Below are 20,190 nucleotides of genomic sequence, written 5' to 3' on the forward strand. Positions count from 1 at the left end.
TTGTCCCTCAGATAAATATCTGAAAGATTTTTCAGGGAACGGTCCCCAGCTCCCAGCCCAGTTTTACCCTGGTAATGCCTGTGTACCCAAATCCCAATGCTGAATCCCAGGCTCTGCATCAGAGGCAGCTTCACATAGTAGTCCAAAGGCACCAGACTGAAGAGTGTCTTCATCGCCTGTGTCTTGTGCCTGGACAGGGCCTCCCCGTAGTGCTCATTGCCATTCCCTAAGACTTGCATGTTGCTTGGCACATAGTAGGCACTTAGGAGATTAGTAGTGCCGAGTTCAGCTCACTGTTGAGTGAAGAAAACAGAAGAGTAAATACAGTCAGGTTGACTGAGCTGGTTCACACTGTCTTGTCTATGAGGTATGAAGGATGTTGTTGAACAGCTGGCTTTTCATCACTGCATGGTAAATTTAATAACTAATTTGAATCAGAATACTGTTGTCGTTTCACTCTTTGAAGGTCTTGACATACTATTTTGTATAGCTTTTCCCTGATAAACTTCCATCTCTTTGAGAGTATTACCTTTTTACTGATGAAATGACATGCTGTTATAACAATTTAAGGGACATGAGCTGGAGGTGCACATACCAATGTAGATAAATGTCAGAAGCATGATATCAATAAAAACAGGCCGATAAAAGAATACTAGTATTATACTTTATTTAAATTTAAAATACTATGAAACCTCATTCTCATGTCAATACATATCTACATAAAACCTTTTAAAAATATATACTTAAAACATTCACTCAGACATACACATACAGGCAACATAAAAAAAAAATAAACATAAATCTTAGGGCTGAAGGGAGATGACTCATTGGTTAAGAGTGCTTATTGCTTATCTAGAAGACCAGAGTTTGGTTCCCATATCAGGTGGCTTGCAACCATCTGTAAATCCAGCTCCAGAGGATCCAATACATAAAATATAAATAAATCTTTAAAACAAATAAAACAAAAGAAAATTTTTTTAATTTAAAAAAAGCATGCTTGAGATTATTACTTGTATTAGTTACTTTTCTATCACTATGAACAAAGCAACTTAATAAAAGAAAGTGATAAATTGCACTTATAGTTCCAGGTTAAAGTCCATAATGGCTGAATGAAGGCCTGGTGCCAGCAACAGCTGAACAGATTTGTTGAGCTCCTCTCAAACAAAGCAGGAGGCAGAGAGTGTATTGAATGAGTCTTTTGAAACACAAAACACTTCCCTTAGTGACATACTCTCCTCCACAAAGTCACACCTCCTGATCCTTCCCAAACAGTTCTACCAACTGGGGCCCAAGTATTCAAACCTATGAGCCTATGGGGACCATTCTCATTCAAACCACCATATTTCTTTTTGTTGTTGTTGTTGTTTTTGTTTTTTTTGAGACAGGGTTTCTCTGTGTAGCCCTGGCTGTCCTGGAACTCACTCTGTAGACCAGGCTGGCCTCGAACTCAGAAATCCACCTGCTTCTGCCTCTCAAGTGCTGGGATTAAAGGCGTGCGCCACCACTGCTCAGCCCAAACCACCATATTTCTTAATTGTTTATTTCTGGGAGAAGAAAAAAGAATGGGACTTAAAAGAATCCATAGTTTTTTTGCTGTGTGTGTCTTTTTTTTTAATATCGTGTGTGTGTGTGTGTGTGTGTGTGTGTGTGTGTGTGTGTGTGTGTACACCAGTAATCTGCATGTATCGCCAGCAGAGGTCAGATTAGGTTAGTGTATTCCCTCAAACTGAATAAGGGTAGTGCTGAACCACCATGTGGGTTCTGACAACTGAACTGGAGTCCTCTGGAAGACCAGCAAGTGCTATTAACCACTGAGCCAACTCTCTAGCCTTATGTTGTTTGTATTTTTTTAAATTTTATGTGTTTGAGTATTTTGTTTGCATATGTGTTAATATACCACATGCAAGCCTGGTACCAGAGAAGGCCAGAAGATGACATCTGATCCCCTGAAACTAGACACTTGTTAGTTACCATGTAGCTAGTAAAAATTAAACCCTGGTCCACTAGAAGAGAAGCCTGTGCTTTTAACCATTTAGACATCCCTCCAGCCCCAATTTTATTCTGGTCTGGTCTGATTTAGTCTGGTCTGGTGTCTGGTCTGGTGTCTGGTCTGGTGTCTGGTCTGGTCGTTTGATTTTGAGACAGTCTCTCTCTCTCTCTCTATCACTGGCTGTGCTGGAACTCACCGTGTAGACCACTCTGTCCTGGAACTCATAGAGATCTACCTACATCTATCTCCTTAGTTAAAAGCATTCTTTGCTGGAGTTAAAGGCGTTCATCAACATGCCAGATGATTTAAAAAAAAAAAAAATGAGTTGATGTCAATGTCATAGTGCTCCCTTATCTCAATTATTTCCTAAACTTTCAGTTAACCATGGTAAACTGATTTAAAAATACTAACTGGAACATTCCAGAAATAATGTTTTAATCTTGTTTATTATAACATAAGTGGTACATAGTATACCTCTATTATATTATTAGTTATCATTAGTATCTTCCTATGCCTGCTTTATAAATTAAAAATGCATGTATAGGAAAAACAGTTCCGTTATTCTTTGATATCTGTGGATAGATTCCAGATTTACCATAGGTACCAAAATCTACAAATGCTCAAGTTACTTATATTTACAATAGGCCATATAGACCCTCCCATATGTTATACACTATTTCTAGATTATTTAAAACCAAATAAAATGTTAAGTATATTGCTTAAGGAATGGTAATGGGAGAATCATCTGTGTGTGGTCAGTGCAATTAAGTTTTCTCTTTTTCTTATACATTTCTTTTTCAAAAATTTCATTGGTATATACTCATTGTACGTACTAGTAGGTCAGACTAAGACATTTTCATACACAGGGCAGTAGTGATGCATGCCCTAATTCCAGCACTGGGGAGGCAGAGGTGGGTAGATAGATCTCTATGAGTTTGAAGCCAGCCTGATCTACAGATTATGTTCTTCCAGGACAGCCAAGGCTATACAGAAACACTGTCTCAAATAAGTGAAAAGGGAAAAAACACCATTTTCATAAAGTATATTATATACACTATGCATGTTTCCCTCACACTACTGCTCTCCTCTTACCCACGTGCCTCTCCTGTTAGTCACCTTTGTTTCCCTAGGACACTTTCTACTTTCACGTCATACATACATGCATGATTTTACATGCTATGTAAGATGACAAAACCTCAATCAAGAGAAAATATAGAGAGAACATTTCTTTTGTGGTTGGTTTAATTAATGTGATTATCTCCAGTTGTGTCAATATAATTTTGTTTTTATTATGGATTAAACCAATTCCATTGTGTATATGTACCACATTTCTTTGTCTGAAGTCTGTCTCTCCACTTGCTGTCCCTTTGTTGTACAAAGGCTTTTTAGATTAGTTTGTAGTCTCATGAAGTCAGTTGTCAGTTGTTACCATTATTTCCTGAGCCTTATTCAGGAAGTCCTTGCTTATGCCGAGATCGTAGGTATTTTGCCTGCCTCTTTCTCTAAGAGTTTCAGAGGTCCAAGTCTTGCAATAAGGGTCTTGATTCAGTGGGAGTTGATTTTTGTACAGGGTGAGAGACAGGAATCTAGTTTCATTCTTCCTCATTGGTGATACAAGTTTCCCAGGCCTATTTGTTGACAACTGTCTTCAGTATTTTTTGCTGTCTTTGCAAAAAGTCAGGTGGTTATGGCTCCTCACTGTATTTCACTGATCTGTGTGTTTTGTGTGTGTCAATGACATACGTGCTGCAGTATAACCTGAGGTCAGGTGTTGTGGTATTATGAAGAACATAATCTGTAGATCAGGCTGGCCTCAAACTCATAGAGATCTATCTACCCACCTCTTCCTCCCCAGTGCTGGAATTAGGGCATGCATCACTACTGCCCTGTGTATGAAAATGTCTTAGTCTGACCTACTGTTGATGTCCAGTGTTGCTCTTTTTGCTCAAGATTACATTGGCTGTCTATGCATCCATACAAACTTTAAGATTTTTTTTTTCTTCTGTGAAGAATGACTTTGGAATTTAATGGGGATTGCATTGAATCTGTAGATTATTTTTGGTTAGATAGGTACTTTTCATATTACTCTTCTAATCCATGAGCACAGGATTAAAATCCATATAAAGAATTTGGTGACATCTTTTCTCTTTCTGTTTTGTGGAATAGTTTAAGAAGCACTGGTGAGAAAAAAGAACTGGTATTAGTTCTTTAGAGTTCTGTTAGATCGTCAGTGAACCAAGATGACCTTGAAGCCCTCATCTCCTGCCTCCACCTCCCCAGTGAGATTACAGGGATGTGCACCACTACTAGTTTTCCTTTGGGGATCTTGAGAGACATTCCCTAAAGAAGAACATACTTCCTAGCAGACCCTTAAATTTATTGAAGTTAGATGGTTATCTACTTGGATGGTTTCTGTATGTTCAAAATTTTTGATGAAATTCATACATTTTATAACTTACAACAGCTTCACATAGCATGTTGTCTGATGGGGACCTGAGGTGTGAACTCATTCTCCAGCCACTCGATTACCTTGACTGCTACATACAAGTAAGGGCTGCTTCTGAGATGTCAGCTGCAAGAATTTCAAGTTCTCACTGTCTTTTCTAGAAAATGCTGGAAGAGCAGCTCATAACGCATGCATCTGGCGAAGCATGGCGGACGTTCATCTATGGCTTCTATTTCTACAAGATAGTAATGGACAAAGAACCCGAACGAGGTCAGAGCAAAGCACATGCAGTTGCTACAGGGGCGAGTGCTTTTCCTAAGTGCATCTTGAGCTTTGTGTGTGGTTTGTATTTTGAGTTGACACTCTGTTAACTTCTTTCAGCATTTGAGTATATTTTAAGCATAAGTGAATAACAATGCTGTTTTTCAAAAAGATTTATTTAGCTATTTTTATGAATGAGAGAGAGAGAAAGAGAGAGAGTTTGTACATGAATGCCTGTGATGCTGGTGAGAGTATATGTGAATGCAAATGCATGAATTCGGGTGCCCATAGAGGTCAGAGGTGTTGAATTTTCCTGGAGCTGGAGTTACAGGCAGTTGTAGCCATGTAATCTGGGTGCTGGGAACCAAACTAGTGTCTTCTGCAAAAGCAGCATGTACTCTTAACCACACAACCATATCTCTAGCCCGGACAATTTTTTTTTCAGCTACAATATGTTTTTATTGAGGATAGTGTTGATGGATGATAAACATAAAAGAGGCCAAGGTACTGTTGAAGTAATTATTTAAAAAATCGGCCCCCCAGGGCTCTGCCTAGCTCAGACACCATGTTCCAGAGGCCACGTGCATGCTGCAGCTAGAAACAGCCAGCTAGAAACACCAGCCCTGCTACCCGCAAGACTAGCATGGGAGATGGCTCTGCCAATCTTCCATGCTGTCTCTGCAAGGCTGGGCATTGCCCAGACCATCCCGCCATCCATGCGGGCCCAGTAAGAAAATGAGACTTTAGTGCTTAAAGATTAATCAAAGGCATTATATGTTTGGTAATGTTCAATAACAATATGCCCATACAAAGAGAGTTGTTTCCCAATTAGCTAACCTAAATAAAAGTTATTACCCGTAACTGCTCTCCATACATGCGTGGCTCTCCACTGCTTCTACATCTCTCTCTCCCTAGCTTTTCCTCTTCCTTTTTCTCTTCCTGTCCTTACTCCTCCTCTTCTTCTCCTTACTCCTCCCACCTTAGCTCCTCCTACAAGGTACCTGCTTCAAAATTTTCCCCAGGGCATGTTTTGTCTCCTTCTCTTCCTCCACCCAGCACAGTTGGTTCTGACAATAACATAATAGGCTCCTGTGTACTTTCTGCTTATTGGCCTTCCAGGTCCCACATACTCCTTCCACTTCCATAGTCCTACCAAGTATTCCAAGACACATTTTAAATAAAGTCATTCTTTGATATCAGAGGAGGATTAGCTCAAGGAACCCATCTCCTCTGAGACAAAGAAAAAAAAATCACAAATGCTCAAGGCCTATATGTAAAATGACATGGTTTCTATTTTTTTTTTTTTAATGTATTCACCATTGCTGTCTCCAGACACACCAGAAGAGGGCATCAGATCCCATTACACATGGTTGTGAGCCACCATGTGGTTGCTGGGCATTGAACTCAGGCCCTAAACCACTGAGCCATCTCTCTAGCCCCTTGTATTTTTATTTTATTTTATTTTTTTAGACAGGGTTTCTCTGTCTAAAAAGAGAAACCTGGGTCTCTCTTCTAGTCCTGGGTGTCCTGGAACTCACTCTGTAGACCAGGCTGAACTTGAACTCAGAAATCTGCCTACCTCTGCCTCCCAAGTGCCGGGATTAAAGGCATGCACCACCACGGCACCTCTTGTGTTATTTTAATGATTTATTTTTCTCTCTTCTTTCTTCTCTCTTCTTCTTCTTCTTCAACTTCTTCTTCTTCTTCATCTTCTTCTTCTTCTTCTTCTTCTTCTTCTTCTTCTTCTTCTTCTTCTTCTTCTTCTTCTTCTTCTTCCTCTTCCTCTTCCTCTTCCTCTTCCTCTTCCTCTTCTTCTTCTTCTTCTCCTTCTTCTCCTTCTCTTTCCTTCTTCCCCTTCTCCTTCCTTCTTCTCCTTCTTTTCCTCCTCCTCTTCCTCCTCCTCCTCCTCCTCCTCCTCCTCCTCCTCCTCCTCCTCCTCCTCCTCTTCTTCCTCCTTCTTCTTCTTCTTCTTCTTCTTTTCTCTCTCTCTCTCTCTCTCTCTCTCTCTGTGTCTCTCTCTCTGTGTGTGTGTGTGTGTGTGTGTGTTTACCCCATGCATTTGCAGGTACCAAAAGATGATGGTTAGTCTCCTTGAGCTAGAGTTACAGGCAGTTAGTTATGAGTCACTGTGTAGATGGTAGGAACTAAACATGGGTCTGCTGCAAGAACATCCAGTGCTTTTAACCACGGAGCCATCTCTCTGGCCCCTTCCCTTATATTCTTTAAATCATCCCCAAATTGTTTATAATAACTAATAATAAAATACTGCTGTATTATACTGCATTGTTCAGTAAACCAGAAAAGTTTGGTCATATTCAGTGTAAATACTCTCCTGCCCTCGCTAAAATACTTTCTATGTATGTGATTAAATATGTAGATGTATACAGCCCATGAGTCTAGGGGGCTGAATGTGTGCATTTGCCTGTTTATTTTGGTTCTGAGATGGAACCCAAGGCCTATGAACATGAGGCAAACACTCTGCTTCTTAGCAACATTGTAGCACCACCCCTTTTTAATGAAGAACAATTTCTAGCATGAGTATATCTAGCTTGCATAGCTATGGAGGCACCACGGACTCAGAACAGCCTCCATAGTGTATGAATTTCAGATGCATGGGGACTGGCTGGAAGTGACTTCTTCTTCCATCTGGTAAGTCATTTTTCACCTCTGGGCCCATATGTGATACAATGATATAGCTGGTGCCTCTGGGTCCATACATGATATGGTATAGCAGGTACCGTTAACTGTGCACTCTTGTCAAGATAGTGTCTATTTTTATCTTCTAATAGAAAAAGAAAAGAAAAACCCACAACAGTTTATGTCCTGAAATTATTATGGAACTGATAAGATTTTTTTAATTGAATTAAAGCTCACATAACATAAAATTAGCCTACACAACACTTCCTTGTTAGCTGTCACTGCCTAGCTCCTCCGTTTCCAGTCATTCTCTGTGTAAGCAAGCACTAGTAGGTTTTTGTTTCTAAATATGTCATGTGTGTAGAGTCATATAATACATAGGCTTTTACACTGGTTCCTTTCACTTAGCACAGTATTTTCAAGGTCCCTCTGTATTATAGCATGTATCAATCAGAAAATGAGCATTGTGATATGAGATCCTTTACTTCCCTTTGCATTTTCCCAGTGGCTATGCAGCAGCCCTCTGCCCCCTGGCACACAACAGGAGTGGATGACTTTGCCAGCTTCCAACGCAAGTGGTTTGAGGTGGCCTTTGTGGCAGAAGAGCTTGTGCACTCTGAGATTCCTGCCTTCCTCTTGCCCTGGCTACCCAGCCGGCCAGCCTCTTATGCAAGCAGGCACAGTTCCTTTAGCCGAAGTTTTGGAGGACGGAGCCAGGCAGCTGCACTGTTAGGTAAGTTGTGTTTGGAGTCTGGGAATAGCAGGTAGCTGGGGAAAGGTGGTTGCTAGCTCTCTAGTATATACATACCTTACTTAGAACCACAAGAAAAGTGTTTGTTTGTTTGTTTGTTTGTCTGTTTGTTCGTGAAGGTCTCACTTTGTGTTCCTAGTTGGTCTACAATAAACAAAGATCCACTTTTCTCTGCTGGATTTTAAGCAGAGGTTCTCAACCTGTGTGTCATGGCCCCTTTAAAGGTCAAATGACTTTTTCAGAGGGGTTAAGACCCACTGGAAAACACAGATATTCACACTACGATTTATAACTAACAAAATATAAGGAACTAGCTGTATTAAAGGGTCATAGTATTAGGAAGGTTGAGAACCGTTGGTTAAAACCGTTGGCATGTGCCAACTTGCCAAATAAGAAAAAAATATGTTTCTAAGTATGGCTAGATGTAGTGAGTTTACCTTTTCATCCTAGCACTTGGGAGGCCAAGGCAAGAGAATCTCTGAATTCAAAGACAGCCAGGATTACATAGAGAGACCCTGTCTCAAACACACCAAAAAGTAATGGCCAGATGAAATTAGTAGTACATATCCATAATCCTAACACTTGGGAGGCAGAAGTAGAGTGGGGATTGTGAATTTGAGGCCAGCTCAGGCTGCATAATGAGGCCCTGACTCAAAAACCTAACCAATTTATTGATTTGCTAAATAAATAATGTATAACTTCAACACTTGAATTTTTCTTAAAACAAAACAAAACAAAACAAACAAACAAAAAAAACCCAAGATGGTTTACAGAAGAGAAAGACCAGAGTTTCACTAATGTCTGTGATTTGATTGGGTTTTGTTTGTTTTACTGTTTGGGCATGGCTTTTTGTTTGTTTGCATGTCTCTTTTTTAAAACTTCTGATGCTCATTTGGAGGTAGCAGCAGAAAGCTGTTTAGAAATGCCTAATGTTGATGCTTGGAGCCTTGGCTTGGCCTGTGGTGGCTCCTACTTCCCCATTCTTATTTAAGTCACTGAGCTGGGATGCTGCAGAGGCATCTGTCCAAGTCTGGAAGAAACAGCATCACTTGTTTTCTGCCAGAGCCTTCTAGTTTTCTATGACAGTCTGTTAGATCTTGAAGTCAGGAGAGACTGTTGCATTCTTCTATCCAAACTTTATCCAAAGCATTCCTGGTGAATGTAGATAAAACTAGCTAGTTTCTTTTTTCAAAATTTCCTTCACCGGGCAGTGGTGGCGCACGCCTTTAATCCCAACACACGGGAGGCAGAGGCAGGTGGATTTCTGAGTTCGAGGCCAGCCTGGTCTACAGAGTGAGTTCTAGGACAGCCAGGGCTACACAGAGAAACCCTGTCTCAAAAACCAAAAACCAAATACCAACAAACAAATCCCCTTCAACCTGTTGAGACTTGCTTCATTGTGAGGCAGCTTTGGTTGTGAGGGCTGAGCGTCAGTGTTCTTTCGCCACTGGTAATACTGGTCTGCTTTCTGGATCATTAATAACCCCCTGGACTGCTGAGCTTATTTCTCCTGTGGTCTTGTGCATATTGATTCGATTTCCCATGTAGGTAGCTGCAGCTTTGTCCATACTGAAAACCTGCTAGAAGTATCTGCGTTGTCAAATCTTATACCCTAGAAGTACAAAGCCAGTGCTAGAGCTGTTACTACTTGGCTAACTAGTACGTTTCCTTGGGAGTCCCCTAGACTCACCTATTCTGCACTTAACAGGCCTGATCATAGAAGAGAGATGTCAGGAGTCACTGCTGGTGTTTATCCCTTGCCTTTGGTTTTGTGACAGGCTTTCTGAATCTGGAGGAGTATACTCAGTGTGCTAGCCCAGAGAACACAGCTTTCTTTGGTGTGGAGTGTTGAGTAAATTGCTCCTGAGAGTGTCATAAAGCAGAAACATGAAGCCCAGACAGAATCTAGCTTTAGTATCAGAATGAACAACTAGGTACCAAATGTGCCTCAAGTGCTCAAAAAGCCACAGATAGGCCTCACTTTGATCATTAGTGAGGCTCATGTCATAAACTAGAAGGAAGGCATAATGGGACAGAGAAAAAAAGTAGACACAAAGTGGCCAGAGGAGAAGGCAAGTGAGGGACCTTTATAATAAACCTTTCTGAGCCATGTGTTTCTTGGCTGGGCTGCCATCTCAGTTTGCAGACAAGGAATTAAACTAGGAGACATGAAGTGTGGTTTTCAGAGACACTTGCCTGTGGCTAGAGTTGCAGAGGCTTGGCTCTTCCAGCTCCAAATCAAGAACTTTGCCCATTCTGCATGCTCAGTTTTCTGGAACGTCATTTAGTACCCAGCTAATGCTCTGCCTTCCAGCAGAGCTCATTAAACTTGTTCATACAGGAGCCACTCACAGCTTCTACCTGCAGAACCCAGAACCAAGCTGGCTCTTTCAGATAAAGAAAAACAATGAGGAGTAGATATGAGAACAGATTCTGATTTATAGAAAACCTAAGTGTGCTGGGTGTGGTTATCGTTCATGGAGGCCAGAGCTTTATTATGAGGTTCCCTTTCCTGAAGAAGTATTGTAGAACCTAATACCTTCCTGGGCTAAAACCAGAAAGTGATACTTCCTCTTCACTAGTCTGGGCTGGTTTTTCCTTTTGTCTGTTTTTGGGTCACTGAATTCTGAAGCTCTTGTGTACACCCTGGTTGAGTTTCTGAGTTTGTGATACTAGTTAAGATAGTATCCTTCCCTCATAAAAGAAAAGAATAGATTGACTACTGCAGCATAATTGGCTAAATCTAGCTTATGATTTGTTTTATAACTGGCCCCTCTTTTTTTAGATTTGCAAGTATTTGTTTGTATGTGCACAAGACAACACTGGGTGTCTTGTATCACTGTGTGCCTTCTCAGTCCTTTGAGGCAGGGTCTCTCCCTGTGGCTTGTATCTTCTCAGGCTGGAAGCCAGAAAGCTCCAGTGATCCTCCCATCTCTGCCTCCTTTAGAGCTATGGTTACAAGCGTGTGAGACACCTGGCTTGCTATGCTATGTGGGCACTAGGGCCTGAACTCTAGCTTCATTGGTTGTGCAACAGGCACTCTTAAGTGGTAAGCTACTTCTCCAGCCCCCAGATTTTGTTTTTTGAGACAAAGTCTGACTATATAATAACAGTGTCCTCTAACTTCTATTCCTCCTGCCTCAGCCTTCTGAATGCTAATATTATAGATTTAAGCTACCATGTGTGGCTATAATCACTAATTTTCTTAGTTCTCCAGCACAGTTGAGCAAAGAATTCCCATAGATCTCTTGCCTCTCTCACACTTAGTTTCCTTCACTGTCAACCCCCTTCAGATGACATTTGTTCTGATCCACAAACCTATGGATACACTTTCATCATCCCAAATCCATGGTTTCTATTGGGGTTTACTCTTGGTATTATACATTCTGTGGGTTTATATAAATTTACAGTGTTGTGTTTTTTATCATAGCAACAGAGTCACTTACTATCCTGAAGTTTCATCTGTTCTTATAAAGTTTTATTGGAACACAGCTGAACCCATTCTTTTAGGTAGTGTCTATGGGGCTTTTGCCCTACAGTAGTGTAACTGCTCACAGACAGCTCAGAATGCCTGAAATATTTATTATCTAATAGTAAGCAGAACAGGTTTTTTCTAGACCTCTGGGCTGTTGACTAGTGATTTCTAGAGATAGGAGCCTCTGTTGGGCACTTGTGCAATTTCATACTTACGGTACTTATTGTCTACTCTTCTCCATTACCCTACTTTTATACCTCTCTGTGTGTGTCCCCACGCCCTGCTGTGTGCTAACACAGCTGCCACTGTCCCAGAGCAGAGGACTGTGACCCTGGATGTTGATGTGAACAACCGAACGGACCGGCTGGAGTGGTGCAGCTGTTACTATCATGGAAACTTCTCTCTCAATGCCGCCTTTGAGATCAAGCTACACTGGATGGCAGTGACTGCCACAGTACTGTTTGAGATGGTGAGATCATTACCTTACTTTAAGGCAAGGGGGTACTTTGTAGAGCTTCTTCACATAACCTATTGACCTGTAGGGATAACCTTAAAATATTAAACATAGAAAAGTCCAGAGTATAGACTAGTGCTTCTTCATCTTGGCATTACTGACACGGGGCCAGATAATTATCTGTTGTGAGTGACTGGATGCCCATTGTAGGTTGGTGAACAGCATTCTAGCCTCCACCCATTAAATGCCAGTAGCACACCCCTAGCTGTGCTAACCAAAACTTGGAATCACTGCTCCAGAGGGAAAAGCAAATCTTCATCTCCCCCTTGTGTCTTGGGACTTCCATCTAAAAGCAGCCATCACTGTCACCATGTTTAAAACACTCCTGGGGAGAGTCTGTGTATATCCAAAACAGGGATGGGAGGCTGGCCATGGTGGCTCACACCTAAAAAAAAACTCAGCACTTGGGATGCTGAGGCAAAAGGATCACCACAAGTTCAAGGCCACTTAGCTACATAGTGAGTTCCAGATTGGCTGGAATACAGAGTAAGAATACATTTATGCTCACATGCTGGGCACATATTATTTACACCTTGTTTTTTCCGTTACCTGTATATATCTTCCATACCAACACAAATCAATCTGCCTTGTTTTTTGTTGGATTTAATTTTTTTGCCTCATTTTTTTAATGGCTACAGAATATTCTAGTATTTATTTATTTCAGTTTACCTCTTGGTTAATACCACTGGTTTTAACTTAACCATTCCTCAAACAAGGGAAAGTTTGTCTTCTGGTGGCATTTGGCCACCAGATATTTTTGCCAGCTCCACACAGAAGAGGATTGGATATATTATTAGCATTTGATGGACAGCAACCATAGTTGTCAGTGCTAAAGAGTAAGTCCCTCAAAGAAGTAACTGGCCCACGGTGTCACCAGTGTCAGGCTTAGGGAGCCTTGCTAGATGGCCTTCTTACCTGTCCTTCCTCCTGCTGCTCTATCTTCACCTAGCTGTGGATCCTGTGCTGAGTCCAGCCCACACACTATTTATCCTTAGCTACAGCACTATAAAATAAGCCAGGTTGTGAGTATCTTCTCAGAGCCCTCCTTAGCCATCACCACACTCCACTCCTTTTATTCAAAAAAGAAATGTTTCATGTATCACTTTAGTTTCACTATCCTTTAATACCAGCTGAAGCATTTCACCACATAGCTAAGAGCAGCTGGGAAGTAAAAAGAATTATTTAGTGAATGCCGGGGGATCCCTTGAGAGAATTAAGTGCAGCACAGGAGAGAGTAGTCATGAGTTTGTAAGGTGAGCCTGGTGCTATTGACACATATCTTTAATTCCAGCATTTGGGAGGCAGAGGCAGGAAGATATCTCTGAATTCTAGGGCTTTCTAGTCTACACAGTGAATTCCAGGACAGCCAGGACTACACAGAGAAAGTCTTGGGGGACAGAGGGTAGTTTGTAAGCCTAATTTTGTCTTATAAAACATAGAGAGTCTTGGGGATATTCTGTTAGGTGTCTGTTAGGCATAGGCTTTTTATATGTGTTAGTATCTTCAAGGACTCCTGCTTTGGAAAGGTACTTATCCAAAGAACAGCCATAAGATCCAAGTAAGGGGATGCAGAGTGTCTAGAGAGTGAGTGACTCAGTAAATTATGTAAGATTGAGGATGGTCAGATCCCAGCACCTATGTGAAAGCCAGACATAATGGCAGGTACCTATAACACTAGGGCTGGGGGTGGCACAGACAAGCGGAGCTCATGTGCTCAGGGGTCAGCTGCTTAACCAAAATGACAAGCCCCAGAATATTTCTTGCTGCCAAGCCTGGCAACCTGGGCCCTAGATGGTGAAAACAGAATTGACTGTCACAAGCCCTACCCTATCTCTTTCTTTCTCTCATAAATAAATAAATAAGATGGGAGAACTGGGGAGCTTTCTCAGTAGATAAAGCACAAGCATGAGGACCTGAATGTAAATCCCCAGAACCCACATAATGCCAGGCGTGACAGCACCTGTCTATATCCCAGCTTAGGCACAGAATCCCCAGAAGGTAGCCTGGTATATACAGCAGTAAGAACAAGAGACCCTGTCTCAAGCAAGGTGGAAGGGAGGAGAAGAGCAACACCCAGTGTTGTTCCCTGTCCTCCACACATGCATTGTGATGTGTGTGCACCAGCACTCATACACACATACGAACACACTTGTATCATGTACACATAAACTAAGGTGGAGAGTGGTAGAGAAAACACTAGCCTTGACCATGACCTGTCTTATGTGCACACACCAAAGATCCAAGTCTAAAAGAATACCTGCTGCTAGTCATGGTGGCATGCATCTGCAATCCCACATGTAAAGCAAAAACAGAAGGTTCCAAATTCCAGACCAGCATGGGCTACATAGCCATACTATGGCTCAAAAACAGAAAAACAGGAAAGAAAGACAGTATCGGGCGCTCTTTTTGCTCTTTTTGTTTACCTTGTGGAGGACACCAACTCTTCCCCAACAGGTTGGCAATGGGATGACTGTATCTCAAAACAGCATGTCCACAGCACTCATGTACACCAGGAAAAGGAGTGTTAGTTCTACCAAGGAGTTTAGGGACTGTCATTATAAGAATTCAGTTTTCACATCTATTCACCTAAAACCAGTGAAAGTAGCTAACGCATTTATCACAGCATTTTGGTTTGGTTTGGGGTGTTTTTGTTGTTGTTGTTGTTGTTGCTGCTGCTGTTGCTGCTGTTGTTGTTTGTTGTTTAGCTTACCTGTATGTGTGTGGACCATGGTCTGTATGTGGAGGTCAGGGGACAAGTTGAGGGAGTTGGTTCTCTCCCTCCATTATATGGGCTCCAGGGAGATAAAGTGTAGGTTTTCAGCATCAGCATTGATGGCAAGTACCTTTACCAAACACTGAGCCATCTCACCAGCCATCCAGTTTGGGGTTTTGTTTGTTCTTTCATTTACTTGTTTGTTTTTAAGTATCCATCAGTTTTACGTTTCTTAAAACATATTTCAAAAAAAACTTATATAGTCACCCAAGGGACTGTGTTGTTGGAGTTACTTACAGAAGTCTAGCTTTCAGGAAGATAGCTTTGGGAGTTCCCCAGAGTGTGTTCTGTGTATGAGAGATGGTCACTTTGTGTAGAATCCACTATACTCATCTCCTGCCCTACATCAGTCAGAGTGGGTTATCTTATTTCACATACTTAGTACACAACAAAGCTAAAAGTGCTCAGCCTTTGTCATGTGACCTTCCTCCAGCATTCAACAGAATAAAAAAGGTCTCAGCCCTCTCTTCAGTTCCTTGCAAAAGAAACTGAAGGTCAGAAGCTTGGGCCATAAAGAAGAGCTAAGTGCTCAACTCACAGTTTTTCTAGCAGTCATCAGGAAGCATACTTAGACTTTTTCCTGACCAGGACGGTTGGAGCCAAAGGACATGAATAAATGAGCATGTAATTGATATGTATGCCGCTGCTGCCAGGTCTGTGGAATCAGAGGTATTTTCTCTGGTCTAAAAGAACCGGGAGATGATGCTGTTTTGTACTTTCTTTCAGGTCCAGGGTTGGCATCGAAAAGCTACCTCCTGTGGCTTCTTGTTAGTCCCGGTTTTGGAGGGTCCTTTTGCACTTCCCAGTTACCTGTATGGCGATCCCCTGAGGGCCCAGCTCTTCATCCCACTCAACCTCGGCTGCTTGCTCAAGGAGGGCAGCGAGCACCTGTTCGATAGTAAGAGCTGTTCCCCCCTGCAGGGTCTATCTCACTGAGTCAGACCACCTTCCAAAAGCACCCTCTCCCATGTTCTCTCATAAGTAGAATCTAGTTGGAAAGTGAACAAAGACATTAATAAGAAACAAAAAGCAGGAGGAAGTATTGACTATTCAGAAAGAGGAAAAAGGGCCAATGGGCAGTAGGAAGAGAGGGGAAGGAGGAAGATGCTTCTATGAACTCTCCTAATGAAGCCCATCCAGTGAACATTTGCCTAAAGAAACAACAGAACTACAGGCTGCTTGAGAGAGCTGTTCTACAAAGGGTAAAATAATCCGGGTTGCTGTCCTGGATTTTTAATTCTTAAAAAAAACATATGAGTGTTTTGCCTGCATTTCTGTCTGAGCATCACACACTCTGAGGTACCCACAGAGGCCAGAAGAGGAAGTTAGACCTCCTGGATCTGAAGTTCTGGATGTGAGCCACCTCCGGGGTTCTAGAAACCAAACTTAGGTCTTCTGCAAGAGCAGCCTGGTCTCTAAAGCACTGAACTGCCTCTCCAGCCCTTGTGCTGAATTTTATTAGTGACTGTGTAATCTGGGGCAGATCACTCATTGCTCTGAGCTTTGAACTTCTCTTGCATGAATTGGCTAGAGCTACTTTGCCAGCTCTGCGAGGCCAGTGTGAAGCAAGCAGTAGATGGGAGAAGGGAGCATGTGCTGTCCGTCTCTACACCATTGCTGTGTCCTGTGTGCTCCCAGCCAGCTGATTTGCCTGCAGTGCTTGCTTGGATTTGAAGAGAGCTTTTTGCATGCTAGTCCATGCAATAAGGCCCTAGAAAGGTCATCAAAAGCAAAACAGGAAACAGTGTCCTCTTGTGCAAAGTTGTAGCAGGATTTGTAAGTCCCCCAGGGTCCCAGTGTCTCCAGTGCTGAATCTCAAGGACTGAGATTAAAGCCCTTCCTTCTGTCAGAAAAGGTCTGTCACAGCGGACCAGCCCATTGTGTCTTTTGCCCACACTATCTCCCCATCTACACCTCCCACTGCTATCACCAAGCACATGTGCTGATGAACTCATAAATAGCTCCTAAAAAGCTTTCCATGAGTACAAGGTGACATTTTCAAAAGCAAGAAGCTGGAGTTAATGCTAATGTATCAGGAGCTGATAGCAAGATTATAAATGTGAAAAACACAACTCTGATGAAAGAGAAATATTTTCTTCCTACTCCCTTGTAAGTTTGCATTACGCTAAGTGACAGAGGGTGAGGAGGACTTACCAGAGGGCAGACTAAACCTAGTGATCTTGTGATTTCATGACAGACTGCCTGCTAGTTCCAACAGTCTGTACTCTCTGCTTACAACTTAGCAAACATTTGTGTACCTGAGCCTCGCAGAGTTGTTCTGCATTAGAGGCCAGAGAGTCTGAGCTGCATGGGGCCGAGAGAAGACATTTATGCAGTCCTGAAATGTGAGTGATTATGCTCCTCCCAGAGGGTTGGGCCAGGCAACTCACTGCAGTGTTGTTAATATCAGGAGGGGCTATAGTTACCTCACAACATCTAAAGATGCCCTTTTCACTGTTACAGGATTGTTCACAGGCATTGTAGCCAATGGTTTCCCTGCCAGTTCTGACCTGGTCTTCTAAACCATCAACCTCAGTTGGTTACCATGGTTACAGGGAAACATCCTAATTTAAAGGAATAAGGACCCAAATCTAAAATTCAATTTTCTAGATTAGGTGCCTCTTTTCTTCTTGTTTTCTCTACTTCTTGTAACAGTGAGTCTGCACCTTAAAATCTGGAACAAATGTGGTTGGTATATGTGTGTATATATGTGAGTGTGTGTGTATGTGGGTGTGTCTGTGTTTGGGTGTGTCTGGTTGTGTATGTGGGCATGTGTCTACTTATGTGAGAGTGTGGGTGTGGGTGTGGAGTGTGTGTCTCCCATCTATTTTAAAGTTCTAATTGTGGACAGAGTAACAAAGCAACTGCATCCCTAGTTCTTGAGTTGTCTGTACTGCTGCTGCCAGGACCCTCAAAACCTCCATCCATCCAGCTCTGCTTTCTGTTGCTATGTGACAGTGCTCAGCCTTTCATCCACCCATCTCTGCTTCCTGTTGCTATGTAACAGCGCTTGGCCTTCCCACCTGCTTTCTGCTTTGGTCCTCAGCATCTGCCCTGTGAAAGAGGGAGGCTGGACCAATTCAGTCGGTGACAGAGGAGCAAATTCTCCTGCACTGCTTGCCTCCCCTTCAAAGCTGATGACTTCTCAAGAATTCCTTTTATACTTACTTGCTTCAATTTCTTTACCCATAAAATGGAGCTTTGTCTTTCTTTACAGGGAAATGGAAGGTTAGTGATGTTAGAAACAGGGGCGGCGGGGGTGTTAATTTTAGAAGCACCTAATGTATACTTCAGGTTTGTGTTTTAATATACTCTTCAGACCCGGTCTCATGGTACACACCTGTAAGTAAGTACGAGGGTCAGGGCTTCAAAGACATCTGGCCACGTAGAGGTTGAGGCCAGCCTGGGCTGTATGAGAGAGACCTTGTGTCAGAAACAAATAGTAAACAAAAAAATTACTGGACTTTCCTCAGCTTGAGAATTAAGACATTAGCATAAGCCTCCTTGAGTTCTGAAGGTCACATTAGCTCCTGAGGACTCCACCTTTCTAGACTGTGAGACTTGAAGAGGAATTATGGGGTTCACAGCTGTCATTTCTATTACTGGGTGGGGACTAAAGTTCAGATCTGCAAGACAGGAATTGTCATGAGCAATGAAGAGAACAGGGTGAGTCTATTACAGATCTTGTGATCACAGCTCAGCGTTTATTCCTTATTCCTTTCAGGCTTTGAACCAGAGACATATTGGGATCGAATGCACCTTTTCCAGGAAGCCATTGCACACAGGTTTGTCCATTAGCAAGAAGGAACAGTGACCAAATCAGTATTTTTCTACATTAGTAGTTACTAAAGTAAAGCCTAATTCCCTCTGTCATGGAGGAAAAGGATCTGCCCTTCTAGAGCAGTGCTTCTCCACCTTCCTGATGCTGTGACCCTTCAGTACCCCTCGTGCTGTGCTGACCCCCAGCCATAACACTGTTCTGTTGCTACTGTTACAAATCCTAATGTAGACATCTGCTATGCAGCCCCTGTGGAAGGGATCTACCTCCAAGGGGTTGAGAGCCATTGCTCTAGTGACAAGCTCGCCGCTTACCTCCACTCAGACAGAGAGAAATGCTGCCCTGCAGTCTGGCTGCTGTCTCTCAGACCTCCTTGCTTTGTTCTTTGTAGGTAGCCTACAAAGAATCCATTTATGCTATGAAGGAGACAGGTGAAGGGAAACATTGTAAAAGTTGTCAGTAAACGTTCCCTGTTAGAAAGACAATGGATGGTTTAAAAACAATGGATGAAAGTAATAATCCTTGTGTCCTAGGTAAGCTTTTCCCGGGCTCCTCTGACTCACTGTCTTCTTCACCAGTGCAGCAGACCACAGTGTTTCCAAGCCTCACTCAGCTGGTGTCCACTTGCTGCTGTGTATTCCTATGGTGAAACAAAGCCTCCTCTCACTGTTTCAATTACCCTCTGCTTGAAGCACCTTCTTTGTATTGCCCTATTGTCTTACCTCTTCATTTGCTAGCACCTGACCCTAGTACTCCCCCAGTGCCCACCATTTATTCACAAGGTCACAGGTCTCTAACTTCTCCCACCCAAGCTGGCTTCTCCCTACCTTATACCTTACCCTAAGATCTGGACAGTATGTATGTGTTCAGTGAAGGGTGTGGAGTAAGTGCAGTGGTAACTCATTTCTTACCACTGCTAAAGGGATGTAGATCTGAGCAGAAGGAAGAGAGGGAAGGTGGAAGGGAAGAGACTGGAGGGAGCAAGAACATTGGTCATTGGGAAAAGACCTTGCTCTAGGAAGCAGACATGTCTGTTCCACCTCCACCTCCACTCACACTGCCTAGAAACAGTAGAAGTCCAATGGCAAGTCTTACAGTGTAGACTTCCTTTTCTTGCCCCTCTGGGGCTTGCTGGACTCAGCTGGTAAATCTGCAAGAAACAGTACTTATTAGGATGCCCCAGCTAGAGTACAGCTGGTGAGCCATTTCTTGACCAGTCACACTACACGTTTTGACTAGGTAGGTGTCTGGATTTGACCTTCATTTACTAAATCTGCTTTTTTCTTCATAGTATCTTGTTCTTTAATCCTCCTCAACGCAGGTCCTGGGGGTATTTTCTCTACACTGTTACACTTTACTCTTCGGCCTCTTTTCTAAGATCTGATTTCCTTACATGTCTTTAAAGCTGTCCCATATGTGACTGCAGCAGACTCTGCTGTGTGTCACCCTTTGCCTAAGCCCCGCCTCCTCTGTCATTGTCTCCCTCTGCCAGGGACTCTCAGGTCCCTCTATTTTGAGTTCCTCTCTCTGTCTCTCTCTTTCCTCCTTACAGGGGCTTACTGTAT

General features: G+C 42.5%; 1 protein-coding gene across 23 annotated transcripts in view; it reads left to right on the top strand.

Moving 5' to 3' along the window:
• Depdc5 (DEP domain containing 5, GATOR1 subcomplex subunit) overlaps positions 1-20,190 on the top strand; it is a 120,154-nt gene that overhangs the window by 96,787 nt on the left and 3,177 nt on the right. For 20 of the 23 annotated variants that reach the window (XM_034508703.2, XM_076938266.1, XM_076938265.1 and 17 more), the window contains 5 exons: positions 4,598-4,706; positions 7,840-8,067; positions 11,860-12,029; positions 15,574-15,745; positions 18,572-18,632. In XM_034508703.2, the coding sequence (XP_034364594.1) occupies positions 4,598-4,706; positions 7,840-8,067; positions 11,860-12,029; positions 15,574-15,745; positions 18,572-18,632 (740 nt within the window). The remainder of the gene's footprint in view (positions 1-4,597; positions 4,707-7,839; positions 8,068-11,859; positions 12,030-15,573; positions 15,746-18,571; positions 18,633-20,190) is intronic. The other 3 variants (XM_076938276.1, XM_076938277.1, XM_076938278.1) reach the window with 1 other exon arrangement.

Source organism: Arvicanthis niloticus, chromosome 7 (genome assembly GCF_011762505.2).
Source record: "Arvicanthis niloticus isolate mArvNil1 chromosome 7, mArvNil1.pat.X, whole genome shotgun sequence".
Classification (NCBI taxonomy): domain Eukaryota; kingdom Metazoa; phylum Chordata; class Mammalia; order Rodentia; family Muridae; genus Arvicanthis; species Arvicanthis niloticus.